This window comes from Hyaena hyaena, unplaced genomic scaffold (genome assembly GCF_003009895.1).
Source record: "Hyaena hyaena isolate Hyena2069 unplaced genomic scaffold, ASM300989v1 scaffold_396, whole genome shotgun sequence".
Taxonomy (NCBI): domain Eukaryota; kingdom Metazoa; phylum Chordata; class Mammalia; order Carnivora; family Hyaenidae; genus Hyaena; species Hyaena hyaena.
This window is the reverse complement of record NW_024081027.1, coordinates 377006-391581: the sequence shown is the minus strand read 5'-3', so window position 1 is coordinate 391581 and position 14576 is coordinate 377006. Positions and strand designations below refer to the sequence as shown.

General features: G+C 42.0%; 1 protein-coding gene across 5 annotated transcripts in view; it reads left to right on the top strand.

The window, feature by feature from the left end:
* Positions 1–14576, top strand: part of HNRNPM (heterogeneous nuclear ribonucleoprotein M) — a 40236-nt gene that overhangs the window by 12696 nt on the left and 12964 nt on the right. For 2 of the 5 annotated variants that reach the window (XM_039251651.1, XM_039251649.1), the window contains exons 3-11: positions 4143–4195; positions 5113–5120; positions 5206–5299; positions 6421–6612; positions 7714–7867; positions 8678–8727; positions 10298–10358; positions 13140–13241; positions 14520–14564. In XM_039251651.1, coding sequence (XP_039107582.1) covers positions 4143–4195; positions 5113–5120; positions 5206–5299; positions 6421–6612; positions 7714–7867; positions 8678–8727; positions 10298–10358; positions 13140–13241; positions 14520–14564 — 759 coding nt within the window. The remainder of the gene's footprint in view (positions 1–4142; positions 4196–5112; positions 5121–5205; positions 5300–6420; positions 6613–7713; positions 7868–8677; positions 8728–10297; positions 10359–13139; positions 13242–14519; positions 14565–14576) is intronic. The other 3 variants (XM_039251652.1, XM_039251650.1, XM_039251653.1) reach the window with 3 other exon arrangements.

The following is a 14576-nucleotide window of genomic DNA, read 5'->3' as shown; positions in this document are numbered from 1 at the left end:
AATGTTACATGAAACAAATAAATGGCTGTTGTGAATGCCATGGAGTTGGTGGGTTGAAAACAAATTGAGAGTCAGGGTGATAGGAAATTTGAATTGACAATTGTCACACCAGGTTTGAAAATGATTTCACAGTCAGTCTGCCAGTCACTCAGTTTTCATCACTTGATAGATAGGGATCACGTCAAAAGTGTTTGATCTCATGGACTGGGCGAATGGTGATCTTGGAAATTTACCCTTAGTGTTGTGCTTTGTTGCTGGGAAGTCCTGCGTGGGTGCAGAAAGCTGCTTACTGGGCTTCTTGTTCTCCTGGCCTAACCAGGGAGTTGGCACCATTGAGGTGGGGGGGGGAGGTGACGGTGACGGTGGCGGTTGTAACCAGACAGGCCTGAGCTGGACCTGCCCTGAGTAAACATCAGCACAGTTGGAAGAATAAAGGAAAGTCCATGATGGAGTTTACTCTCAATCAATCCCAAGTTTATCAGCAGTCAGGTTAACCTGTGTAAGCAAGGATTTCTTTAAGCACTTAATCCTTTCCTCATTGAATGCATCACTCTGAGTAAATTTCAGATTCCGGCCACAGAAAACTGAGGCCCAGAGGGCAAGTATAGTCCAGAAGAAAGTCTCCGCTGGCTCTTGAAGACAGCCTACATTGTGGATTTATGGAGCCGAACTTTATTTTCAATTTAAGTAAAAATCCATATCCAGTCCCTTTATTCCTTCCTGTTTTCCTATTTTGGAAATTCAGCCTGCATTTTGTAAAGATGTGTTACGCTAAAGCATCTATATCTGTGGGTACTGGTCTTGAACCTGGACAGCACAGCCTGCCTTAGCTTACTTGGTAGATTTTGGTCCAGTAAGAGAAGTGGTGCTCCTCTGCTGTTGCTACAAAAGTAGCAAGAATGGGCTTGATAATTATCCAGCTTATCCATTAAATTAAATAGACATGTGTAGAATAATTATTTTGCCACGTTTCAAGTGGTCTGTGTATTAAAGACACGGGCTCTCCCATTAAATTCCGCATTTGTTCCATGCACCCCTCTAATAGAGCAGCCCCCTGAGAGTTGAATGTGTTTGAGGTGAATGTGTTTGATAACATACCCTACTTATGAGCCTTCTCCCTTCAGCCCCATCTTTTAAATTATAGGCCTTTTCACATATGAATTCTTTTCAGTGAAGTTTTGGCCTCCATACACCCTCTTTATTTATTTTGTCAGTTTCAGAGCAAATGAGAACACAGAAACAAGTACTCTTTGTAATTAAAATATGTGCAAGGGTGTTGAATCACAGTAGCTCCTAGAGACTTCCTGACTTCATTTTGGGTTACTTGTTCATTTTGCTTATCCTCATGATGTGTTTTATTCTTGAGGCAATGTTTTTAATAATCTATGTAAATGTTGGTTAAAGGTGACTTGGAGCATTTTAAAATAAAGGTAGGTGATTTGCTCTTAGACTTTTCGAAGTGATAGTGTTTTTGTATAGATGTTTTGAGGTTTAAAGCTCAGAAGGATTTCCTAGCACCTTCTCTTGAGAGCCCATAGATTCCATCCATGTTGAGGAAGGGAGAGCAACAACAGTATTTTTCATCAGTACCTGCGAGTTCCATTTCGGAGAGACTTGGCTACCGCCAGTTTGTTAACTCTGCCTCTCAGTCCTAACTCATGTGTTCTGGTGGATTTGCTCTTTTAAACGTAATTTCATTGGGTGTGACCAGACTATGCATGGTTGGCAAATTTTACCTTCAGAGTTTTGTTGTTAGTTGCACTGACTAAACAGGTCTTTGTTTTAATTCTGTAGAACAAAAAAGAGAGGCAGTCTTCATCATCATCTTCCTCTCCGGAAGTGTGAACTAACACCTGTTGCACATCTTTTAATGCTGATTTGCTTATATCTCTGAATTGATGCGGTCTCTCAGGGTAGAGAGTGGGAATTTATGAGGGACACGGTTATCATTAATGGTCCTTGGAAACAGCACTGCTTGTGCTAGAGCCACAGTGACTGCCTAACCTATGGCTAGCGGGATAGGATGGAGGGTTTTTTTAATGTAATTTTTTGTTTTTTTTACGAAACAACTATACCATTAGGGGGGAAAAAATAAGGGACATTTTAAACAAAGTTTTGGTGCTAAGAATTGAAGTTGGATGTGTGCCATCACTAGAACGTTAAGTGGGAAAAGCCCTAATTTCTAAACCTGGCTTTTTGGAAAAAAGTTTGGTTTGGACTTGTTTGGTTTCTAGGTTGCAATGACAGTTTATTGACAAAGTGTCTTTATGGACACGGATTAGGAAGTATCCAATGCAACAGTATTTGAATTCTGACAACATAGTTACAGTTGTCTTGAGTTAGGGATTGCGATTATTCTTAAGGTCACTAGGTGGTAGTCCCCGCTTGTAGAGAATATATTTGAGGTCTCGTCACTGTCCTGACACTATTTGGCATTTTTATCAAAGTGGAGATAAAGGCTGTTGGTCCTCAAATGGCTGCTGCTGTTGAAATGAATGGCTGTTTAAAAACATGGCCTCAGGAATGGCCACAGCTTTTTTGGATTCCTTCCCTTTGTAAGGGTAAAATAAAGCCAATTTGTATGACTGTCCCTTGGCTGTGATCATTTTCAGTTTACCCCCCAGGAGTACATACTCCCAACAGTTAAATTACACCTTCCCCTGTTTCCATTCTTCATTTCTTTGCACTGATTCTCCTTCCTGTTTTGTGCAAAGTGCTGGTTTGGTTCTGTAACGTTCCAAAAAAGGACAAGGGGAGGTGACTTTGAACACTTGGCCTTCTTGTTGTCAACTGCCATGCAAATATATTACTAATAAATATGCCCTTCAAATTCTTAATTTTATTTTAAAAATAATTTTATCCTACTTTACATTTAAATCCTTGATGTATTTTAAATTCCTTATAATTTAAATCTCCTTTGGACAAATGAATTAGAATAGGCAGGACTTGTCAAGGCCGTTAAGAGGTTTGTTTTACCCTTGTACTGTTAAACCAAACTTGAACACTGATTTGGAGAAGGCTTTACTGTCATAAAGATAATCCTTTTTCAAAAAGGATATTCCTGAGGACAAAAGCGCTTGCTTGACTTTGGAGAGCCTGCTTAGAGACTGTTTTCTCCAAGTTAACACTTTAAATTTCTGTTCCCTTTGCGCCATCTTCAAGTTCAGCAGCCATTTTGGTGGTTGTCTTCTTGATGGGTTCTAATATCTGGTCATGGTGGTCATGAATTGGCAATCCAAACCTTGAGGAAAATCTGCCGAATCTTTTGAAAGATTTCATTTTTAACCCCCTCCCCACCTTTGTGTAGATTAGAATCCTGTCTCTTTTTAACTGTTTAGTTGTGAACTGAGCTCTAAATTCGCATTTATCTTTGCTTTCTCAACCTTCCCAATGAAAGACAGGAGGTATAAAAGCCTGGCTTAATTCACTGAAGAGAATCCAGGTGCTGCTCTGGTTTTGCCATCGGATATGCAAACATCTTACTTCTGACCATTATGGAGCCTGGTGCTGTGTGCAGGACCAGCTACAGATTTTGTGGGGCTCCGAGCAAAATGAAAATGCGAGGCCTCTTTTTAAAAAATTAAGAATTTCGCGATAACAGCAGCGTTATACTACACGCGTGGCCCTCCTGACTGCAGGGCAATGTGCACTCCTGTAGCTGCCCAAGCTGTGTGCGCCTTTGGGCATGTGTACACGCGGATCCTTGGATTTAGCATTTGAGCTCAGTTCAGTGGCATTGCGGCTTGGGTGCTGCTTACCTGCTTTCACCAGTAAGAGTGTACGTGCAAAACTGTTTTCCTCCTTTCCCCAAAAAAAATGAATCATGCAGACCTCTTTCCTGTAGATTTGGATTGCCTCTAGTCATGAATGAGTATTTCAGACAGGGAAATTGATACGGAAATCTGTGGAAATAGCTTGTTTGTGGTGGGAGGAAAATCAAGGACATAATTGTTAACGAGTCTCACCTACTTTTACTGCACACCTGTAATGCCTAGTTTGGTGGTTTAGAGAATATGGAGTGTTTCTGGGCTTTCTTATAAGGCAGAGGCTCCATACAAGGTTGCTGATGATTGTTCTAAATTCCCATTGTTTTCTTGGCTTTTCTCCCTTGGTTTATGTGTCGTCTGGAAACTGATTTGTAGTTGGTGAGGTAACATACGTGGAGCTCTTAATGGACGCTGAAGGAAAGTCAAGGGTAAGTGTCTGAGAGAATTTCTTCTGTGGATTTACTACTTGAAAAATGTAACTGTATGGTGGCGTGGAATCGAATGAAATCAGGAAGGCAGTGAGTGCTCATGTTATAGTAGCTATGTTTGATTTTTGCCAAACATTTGAGTGGGGTGGGAGGGGATTTGCAAATGGGAGTCCCGCTTTTCCAAATGGCTGGCCAAAGAGCTTTTTGGTATTCTGTTTGGATGCCCAATTTGGATAACTGGGGACCAATAGCAGCATTGTCTCTTTGTTAACAGAGGAATTGGCTGTGTGTGAATTATGCATGGAATTGTAGCGGTGGTATATCAATGTAAAACGTGTGTTCTTGTCTAGAAAATGTTACTCTTGGTCGTTTGCTGAATTTGAAAGTTGTGTGAACCAAAGATTCCGAAAAGTTGCCTTTGTGCCAGTAAATTGTAAAACAATTTATTAAAACCTGAATGTTTAAAATTGGCCTAGTTTAAAGAGAAAATAAATTATTTTGTCGTGCAATAGAATGGCTTAGGATAATCAAAAGGATGAGCTTTAATTTATGGAAGGGATGGATTTAGGAGGAGTATGATAAGGAATTGATTTGAGTACAGAGAAGCAGATCTAAAGTTTGTGTGATTTCTTGGAGAACCTGAATTTAGGTCTGCTTATTATAACCTCAGCAGCTATAGTGCAATGCTGGTAATGTGCAGGCAGAGGAGGTAACGAGGAGCCCAGTTTTTAATGAGGAAGGCTAGGCGAGACATTCCTGTGAGCTTCCCCTTAGAAGGGCTAATATAAAAACTAACCTTGTTATATAAATCATATTTTTAATTTAGATAAAACTGTCATTGATATTTACTATGTTTTTCTTTTCTTTTCTCCCCTCCTTTCCTTGCTCTTCTGACTGGTCTGTGGCCTCCTCCAAAGGGATGTGCGTAAGTATTGTCTAGTTACTTATTGGCAATTGAGCCTTCTAAACCGTAGGACTGGTTTCACTCATCTCCTTTTGGCTCTTCATAGCGTTGTTGAATTCAAGATGGAAGAAAGCATGAAAAAAGCTGCCGAAGTTCTAAACAAGCATAGTCTGAGTGGAAGACCACTGAAAGTCAAAGAAGTAAGCTCTTGAAACAATGTGGATATCATTTATAATTGTCGAGTTGTCCCTGTTTGGAATTAGGAAAAGACAAAAATAATCCTTGACTACATTTCACGGAGCCGACCAACCTGTTGTTTTTAACGAAGAGGGTCAGTCACGGGCTTCAGTAGTCACTCCCGTAGGAACTTGGAATTGGAATAATGGTGGAGCACATCCTGAGCAGCAGCTGACTCTCTTCCCGATGTCTGTGATTTGTCTGAGACCAGCCTATCTTGTTTTATCGACCAGGGCCGCTCAGACTGAGCCCCTGGTTGGTGTGTGTGTCTTGTGTGTAGGTGTTTTAAGGGATTCTACACCTTCAGTTTTACCCAGCCTGAACCCTATCTTAGCCCATCTTTTTTCTTCTCTAAAGCGAGTTTATCATTACTCAAATCCACTTTCGTATTTAATCTAAACCAAATACCTTCTCTCCCATGAGAAAGCGGGAAGTTTTTGTGATTAAACCCTCCCTGACTGACTTTTTTTTTTTTTTTTTTTTAAACCTCTTCTTAGAGGAAGATCAGTGTATTTAGAGCTCAGGAGAGCGCACTAGGGGTTAAGGTTTCTTGGTGCTGAAGAGACACATGAAAGGGCAAAGAGTTCAAGACTAGTGTCAATGCCAGACTTTCACACACCTGTCCGACCTTACACGAGTCAGACGCCTGCATAACATGAAGGATGGAGTTACCTCGGTGATCTAGAACTGCGTTTTCAAACTTTGGGGAAAATCACTGATGAGGATAGCAGAAATGCCAGAACCCCATTGAAAATTAGTGGAATGCAACTGTACCAAGCCTGTGAGGATCTTATTTCAGTCTGGAAGTGTTCTATGTTTTGTCAACTAATCATGTCATCTGCCACCCTCCCCCTCCCTTTAGTTCAAATGATAGCTAAATTTGACACTTTTTTCCTCATTCCTTTGGCTGGAATTCTTCGTAACCTGATGGTTGAGTTCCTTTGAATTTCTTGTTATAGATTTCAAGAAATACTTCCCAAACAACCTCTCAGTCTCTGGAGTTTTGGGAATATCATTTTTTGTGAAATCACTGTCTTAGTTGTCATTGGGTCAGTTAAATGTAACACTTTTGTGCTTGTTTTAGGATCCTGATGGTGAACATGCCAGGAGAGCAATGCAAAAGGTGATGGCTACGACTGGTGGGATGGGTATGGGACCAGGTGGCCCAGGAATGATTAATATCCCACCCAGTATCCTAAATAATCCTAACATCCCAAATGAGATTATCCATGCATTACAGGCTGGAAGACTTGGAAGCACAGTATTTGTAGCAAATGTAAGTAAACTGAAACATTGTCTAAAGTAGAAAATCAGAACTTTATGAAAGTTTGGCTGATATGTTATAGAGGTAGTTCTGGTAGTTGAGAAGAACAGTTTAAAAGAGGGTAATGCTTTCTTCTTGATCTGTTTAAAAACAAAACAGTTTTGAAGTTGGGCTTTGTCCCATAGTGACCATGTGTAGTGATAAGTCACAGGCTTGACCATGGTCCCATTGGGGTCGTGTTTATTGGTTTTTGCTGGTTATAGAAGTGGCAGCTGAGTGTGTATTCCCTGTGGGTGCAGGCAGAGCAGTGTGCGGACCAGGCTTACACTTCCATCCTTCCTCTTGTTGGGTCTAGGATGAAAGCTCGTGCCTTTGCCATTTGCAAAAGGAAATACTTTTAGCCAGGGGACACTTTTTTTTTTTTTTTTTTTATGTTCACAAAGTAGGCGTAAGCGGTAACTTAAAAAGCAGGAGGTGATTTAACCTGTTCTTTCGGAGAAGAGACAGTAACTAGCAGTTAAGGCCAGGCTTCATAATCCTCTCAGGAAAATTCGGCAGTGGGGCGCCTAGGTGGCTCCGTCGGTTGAGCGTCTGACTTGGGCTCAGGTCATGATCTTGCGGTTCATGGGTTTGAGCCCCACGTCGGGTTCTGTGCTGACAGCTCAGAGCCTGGAGCCTGTTTTCAAATTCTCTGTCTCCCTCTCTCTCTGCCCCTCCCCCACTCATGCTCTGTGTCTCTCTGTCTCAAAAATAAATAAAAAACAAAAAAAAATTCTGCAGTGGATAAGTCCTTGTGATGTTATTTTTATTTATTAATTAAATTATTACTTCAGAGAGAGTGCACAAGCAGGGGAGAGTGGCAGAGGGAGAGAGAGAATCTCATACAGGCTCTATGCCTAGCGCAGGGCTCTCGATCCCAAGGCTGTAGGGATCATGACCAGAACCAGAATTGAGTTGGTCCCTCAACTGATTGAGCCACCTAGGCGCCCCTGTGACATTGTATTTAAATGTTTGTTTCCAACCAGAGCATTTTGTATTCAATATGTTGTGTGTTCAGAATGTTTTTTCTTGAGATGTCTACATTGAGAATTTTCTCTCCTTTCTCTTGATTAGCTGGATTATAAAGTTGGCTGGAAGAAACTGAAGGAAGTTTTTAGTATGGCTGGTGTGGTGGTCCGAGCAGACATTCTTGAGGATAAAGATGGAAAAAGTCGTGGAATAGGCACTGTTACTTTTGAACAGTCCATTGAAGCTGTACAAGCTATATGTATCCTTTTTATCAGAATTCAACTCTTGGTGAACAGTTTGGCCTTAAATGTTGCATATTCAGGTTTTGGGGCGGGGAGGGAGGGGAGTGGTAACTGTGTGTTAGTATTTCCCAAGTGACCATAGGGAACGCATTGCTGTGGAATTTAAAAGATGCCTGTGATGGAATTGATTCAGTACTTCACAGAAACCAGGCACGTGTCCCTGAGCGGTCTTTTCCAGTGTTAATCATTTTAGAGTCTGGTTTGAAGGGAGAAGTCTATAAAGAGTGTGCCACTGGAGGGAAATTCAGTTGTTATTTCACATATAAGTCCTTGGCCGTATTTCTCCAGTGGATTGACGTCATTCTAGAAACACTTCTCTCTCTGACCCTAAGCTAGTTACCCTGAGGTTTTTATCTTTGTAGTCCCAGTGGAGAATGCCACACATGAACATAGTCACTAAACTTGGACAAGACCGTTACCGTGTATCTTACTCAGAAAACATAGTACTGGACACATACTAAAAACTGAGGCCAGTACCTATGAGGGAAGTTTGGTGAGAAGTGTGGGATGTTGTGAATGGAATTCTACACCTAAGGAGTAAGCTGACACTTAACCCCCCCCCCTGCCCCATCCCTTGAGCTTTATTAATTGTTGCTTTTATGCTTATCATAGAAACATATTTTAAAAGTATAATGAAGATCCAAAATTGCACATAAATTCACTACTCAGAGGGTCTGGTAGCAATTGGAGTATTTTTCTCTTTTGTATTTCTCTCCTGCTGTGCATGTTTCTAGAATTGAGAGAAATAGCCTTAATTGTAATATCAGCTATGTTTAATGGTCAACTGCTATTTGATAGACCAATGCACGTGAAAATGGTAAGTTAATAGGATCTCTTTCTCTATCATATATTCAAATAAGTCTAGCAAAAACATGGGAATATTGAGTATACATAGCTATTACACTGTATTTTTGGATCAGCCTAAGTTAAATAAGATGCAGTATGGTTTTTTGTTTTTTGTTTTTTTTTAACAAATAGTTTATTGTCAAGTTGGTTTCCTTATAACACCCAGTGCTCATCCCCACAAGTGCCCTCCTCCATGCCCATCACCCCCCTCCCCCCCATACCTATCAGTCCTCAGTTTGTTCTCAGTATTCAAGAGTCTCTCATGGTTTGCCTCTCTCCCTCTCCCCCACTGTTTCCCCCCTTCTTCTCCCCCACGGTCCTCTGTTAAGTTCCTCCTATACGTGCAAACATATGGTATTTGTCCTTCTCTGCCTGACTTATTTCACTCAGCATAACACCCTCAAGGTCCATCCATGTTGCTACACATGGCCAGATTTCATTCTTTCTCATTGCCATGTAGTATTCCATCGTATAGATAAACCACATCTTCTTGATCCATTTGTCCGTTGATTGACACTTAGGCTCTTTCCATGTTTTGGCTCTTGTTGAGAGTGCTGCTATGAACATTGGGGTACATGTGCTCCTATGCATCAGCACTCCTATATCCCTTGGGTAAATTCCTAGCAGTGCTGTTGCTGGGTCATAGGGGAGTTCTGTTGTTTTTTTTGAGGAACCTTCACACTGTTTTCCAGAGGGGCTGCACCAGTTTACATTCCCACCAACAGTGGGAGGGCGCCCGTTTCTCCACATCCTCGCCAGCATCTAGAGTCCTCTGGTTTGCTCATTTTAGCCACTCTGACTGGTGTGAGGTGGTAATAAGATGCAGTATGTTGAGCAGATTTATGACAAACACTTGCTCATACAGCTCTTCAGATATTTTTTCCTTTGCACAGTTGTCTGTTACATAGTCAGGAGATGAGTTGTGTATCCTGCTCAAGCAAGTGATCAGTTTCAAAGAATGGTTATGTCCATGGGGTTCCACTCTTCAGAGTATCACATTGTAATGTTCAGCATTTTATCTGTTGTAAACATAATTGTCTTTGATTCACAGGCCTTTCAGGTTCTGTTGAAGTGCCTCAGTGTAAACATTATCCCTGCTTTGGCTGCGCCAGGATAATAGTGAATTAATACAAGCATGACTAGAACATGCTCAGGGCAATCTGGTTATGTCTCAAATTCAGGAAGAAAGTAAAGGGAACTATAAAAAGACATTTTAGTTGCTTAAAACATTCACTATAGTTTTTTGAATAGATTATTGCTTTACATGGCTTAAAAAGCATGAAGGTAGTGTGAGAGTCTTTCCCTTACTTTGTGCCCAGGTCCCATTCACTCCCCATAGTAACGCGGATGCATACTTTTGTCCTTCCCCTCTTTACATAAGGGTGCGCGTACTCTCTGTATTTCTTTCTGCACTTGCATGTTGTTTAGTGGCGGGTGGATCATAATTTAGCTAGCTAGTCCTCTGTTGTTGAGAGTTGTTTCCATCTTTTGTTGTTTCAAGCTGTGCTTTGATACTGAGATGTATTCACTTTCTCTTTCAGGATGAGAGGGCCTTACCAAAGGGAGATTTTTTCCCTCCTGAGCGTCCACAGCAACTTCCCCGTAAGTGTCTCAGTATGGCTTAGATTTTGAATTTGATTAATACTGACTGGAGAGTGATACTGACTGGAGAGTGACACTTACCCTTGAGCTTGTGCCATGTGATTCTGTAGTTCTCTTGATCATTCTTGAGGAAAAGGTTCAAAAAGGATTTTGTGGTATTTTTTCCCCCCTGTAGACTTTTCAGGATGAAAAATAAACAGATTCACAACTTAGGAAGGAAGTGTTGTTAGGGTTACTTTGTGGTGAGGAGGCAGACTACATCCTAGAGGGTGTGGGTGAGTGTTTTGAAAGTATCCTGTGGAAGGAAGAACCAGATCCCGGGTTGCACTTGGGATCAGAAGAGATTCATTAGCACCGGATAGCCCAGCGTTTCATTCTTTGCTATCTCCAGAGAGCTGAAAACCACACACTCATGCGTGTGTCCTAGCAGCGGGATTTCAGTTGATAAATGGATAGAGAAGTGGTAGATTTACACGATGGAGTGTTACTCAGACCTAAAAAGGAACCAAGTACTGATGCCTGCCACGGCGTGCATGAACCTTGATTCCATCTGTAGGAAATGTCCAGAAAAGGCAAATCCACGTACAGAAAGTAGACTAGTGGTTGCCTTTGGAGAGTTGTTTTTGGGGTGATGAATTAGATTGTGGTGATAGTTGTATGTGCCAAAAATCACTGAACTGTACACTTTGAAGGGGGGCATCTTACAGTTTGTGAAGTACAACAATCCATAGTTTTATATGGGGTCACGTGAAGCATCCAGGTGGAAGTCTGTGCCGTGACAGGGAAGACTAGGTGACCAGTCACCTCAGAGATGGAAGTGGTGCATATTAGTGAAGCCTTGGGCACTTTTTCTGACAGGTCCACAGGGCTGTGTGGAGCCTGAGCTCAGACAGCAGTGAGAGTGAAGGCCTCTAGCAGCAAGAAGAGCCGGGGAGTCCCTACGAACCTTGGGAGTGAGATGGCGATGGGAGGGGAGGGGCTTGCTTGTCCTGTGTTGGGAGAACTTCTTACCAGGTGAGGCAGTTGGGTTGTCTGTCTGGAGGGCCAGGGAGTGCCTCTGATCTGGAGTGGGGACTCAAGCCTGAGGCCCAGTGTCAGATTGGATTGAATGAGATCCTAGACCAGAACACTAACATGAGTGCCTTTGTGGTTTAACATTATGGAAGCGTAAATGAGTTAGATTTTGAGGGGAGGTCAGTAGCTTCAAGAATAGTTGGCTTATCTGTTGGAAATGAATAGTTTTTAGAGAAGTGCCACATATCCTTGCCCTAATCAATGTAGTCACTTGCCATGATCACCCAGAATCAGGGCGATGGCTCTTACTGACTTCTGTGCCTAGAGGAGGTGAGCCGAGGGCGGTTAGGGAGCCGTGGCTGGCACACCCTGGGCCCCAGGGAGGTCATTATCCATGGCTTTTGGTCTCCCAGCACATTTCAGAGGATGGACTTCAAACTTCATAGCCTTAGGGAATAAGTAACCTTGGTGACCTCTCACTGCTGTTTCTATGCAATTTAAAAACACAAGTCCATTAAACATATTAAATATTTGGGAACTGGTATCAGGGTTCTTTTTAAATTATTCTTTTTTTTTTTTTTCCTTTTTTTAATGAACTTGGTTACCATTTAAAAATATCTCACCTGATCTTGGCATAAGCCTTAGACCAAGGTCGCTCAGAGCATCGTAGGTGCCCTGCACTGCCTGATCTCGTTTGCTAGTTTGAGACCAGTCTGTATTCTTAACATCCCTGCTTGTTTTTGGGGCAGGGAGTTGAAGATGGGCTGGGTATTGATTGATCCACAAGTTAGTAGGTTTTCAGGGAGGAAGATAACACTAGTTTCATTGTTGCCAAAACTGCCTGTAAAGTCAGAGAATAGTATATGCCCAGTGTGTTAATTGACTGGTTTATAGCATTGTTTTTTCTTGGGAAAAGTCCTTTGGGGTCCAGATAGTGAGGTGGTGATGGGGCGTATTTGTGCTTGCTGGTCACCCATGTCCTTAACTGCCTTATTTATTTGTTTATTTAAGTTTATTCAGAGAGAGAGAGAGAGAGAGAGAGAGAGTGTGTGTGTGTGAACAAGCAAGGGAGGGCCAGAGAGGGAGGGAGAGAATCCCAAGTAGGCTCTGCACTGTCAGCACGGAGCCCGATGTGGGGCTTGAATCCATAAAACACGAGATGCAGACCTGAGCTGAAACCAAGAGTTGGATGCTTAACCGACCGAGCCGCCCAGGTGTCTCTCCTTTTTAATTTAAAAAATGCTTATTTTTGAGAGAGAACGTGAGGGGGAGGACAGAGCCAGGGGTGGGGGTGGGCAGAGGATCCGAAGTGGGGTCCATGCTGACAGCAGAGAGCCTTATTTGGGGCTTGAACCCCAAAACCCTGAGATCATGACCTGATCTGAAGTCGGACCGACTGAGCCAGGCACCCCCTTAATTGCCTGTTTTAATCAAACATTTCTCAATTTGAGATTTAGGGAAACGAATAAGTGTATGTGATTCTTACATTTGAGCTGTTCATAATTCTCTGTAATTTTCAGTTGCCCTTGTTTTATACATATCACAAACTCCAATCTATAATTGAAAAGTTAAGCCTTGAAAGGAATAGCTGCCAAATGTAGCAGTGTTGAATTATGAATTAGGCCCTGGGTTTGCTCTTGGAGGTGGGTGGGTTGGAATGGAGTGTGACATTTACGACACTATAAACAAAGACTCTCTTTGCCTTGGAAGGTCATGGTTTCTAAGTAAGCAGAATCTACATTTCGGACTTTTCTCTTTTCCTTTCAGACGGACTTGGTGGTATTGGCATGGGGTTAGGCCCAGGAGGACAGCCAATTGATGCCAATCACCTGAATAAAGGCATTGGCATGGGAAACCTCGGACCTGCAGGTGAGAACTACAGTGTGCTTTGATTGGAGATTTCTGGGGAAGTTAGTTACTCGAATTATTGAGATGAATGGTCATTGAGTGCTTGCGCATGGAATAAAGGTTTAATTCGGGCAAAATTTCCTCCTTACTCCTCTCTGGTTCATTTTGATAAAAGCAGTATTTTGTATTTTTAATGAATTGAATCCTTTTTTCTAAAATTGTTATGCTTTTGCATTTTATCCTTGCATGACCTTCTGAGCTGAGATATGCTGTTTGATAAAAGGAGGCAGGCCAGAGAGTTGGTCTTGCTCAAGGTCACACTATCAGTTAGTGACAGAGACTGTAGATCTGACCATGGGACTACAGCACTGCCACAGTCTGTTACCCAGACACCCTGGGGCTATTGGCTGGTGGTGACAGGGCGTTTAGAGGCAGGGGCATTGGTGGATACAAAAGGCATGGAGGGCCTCGTTGCGTGACAGCATAGCTGTCACAGGCCACAGAGACATGGTGTTCTCTTGAGTGTTCTCTTCTTTGTTCCAGAAGATAAATGGCTAATGAATAAAAGGTTTGTGGAGAATATACTTTAAACCTTGCTGTTCAGCATTTTGGTTCTGTGCCACGAGGTGCTTATATACTATTAAGAACAGTTTCATTTTTATGGCCACAGACTTAACGGCTATTTTTCTTGAAATCCTTTGAATGGCAGCCTGGATGCCCCTTCACTCTGCTTTTGTTAGTTCTGCATGTCCCTTGTCTCCCTCCTGGAGTAACCTCTGGCCTGGCCTCTGTGCCCTCGGCCATCACCTCCAGTGGCCCTTTCAGTCTGACGGCCACTTCCTGATTGACACCTGAGAAGAAAGTCTGGGGTGACACAGAGGGAAGACGCAGTGTTTTTGGGAACTGCTTTTTATTTGGAGAATTTTATCTTTAAAAGGGATTTTTAAGCCTACTTAGGTTCCCTAAAATAAGCTTCTAAGAAAGTGCTCCCCAGTTTGTACCTGGTAATTGTATATCACATTTAAAATGGTCTGATTTGGTTATTAAAACTGCACGTGGGCCCTACAGAATATTGAGTCACATGGTTATTATTTTGTTAGAGACTTAGTCTCTTGGAATGTGAGTGTGACAGGGGAGGTGGTAGAACTCCTTTCCCCCTTTTTCTTGACAATTAAAATATATTCATAAACGGATATTTTATGTTCATTTGCTGGTTTGGAATTTCCTGTGTTTTTTAAGTTCAAACGTTATTTACTGCTTTGACATAATTTTAGTTTGCATTGACTTTTTCTTTTTAAGGAATGGGAATGGAAGGCATAGGATTTGGAATAAATAAAATGGGAGGTAAGAGATTTA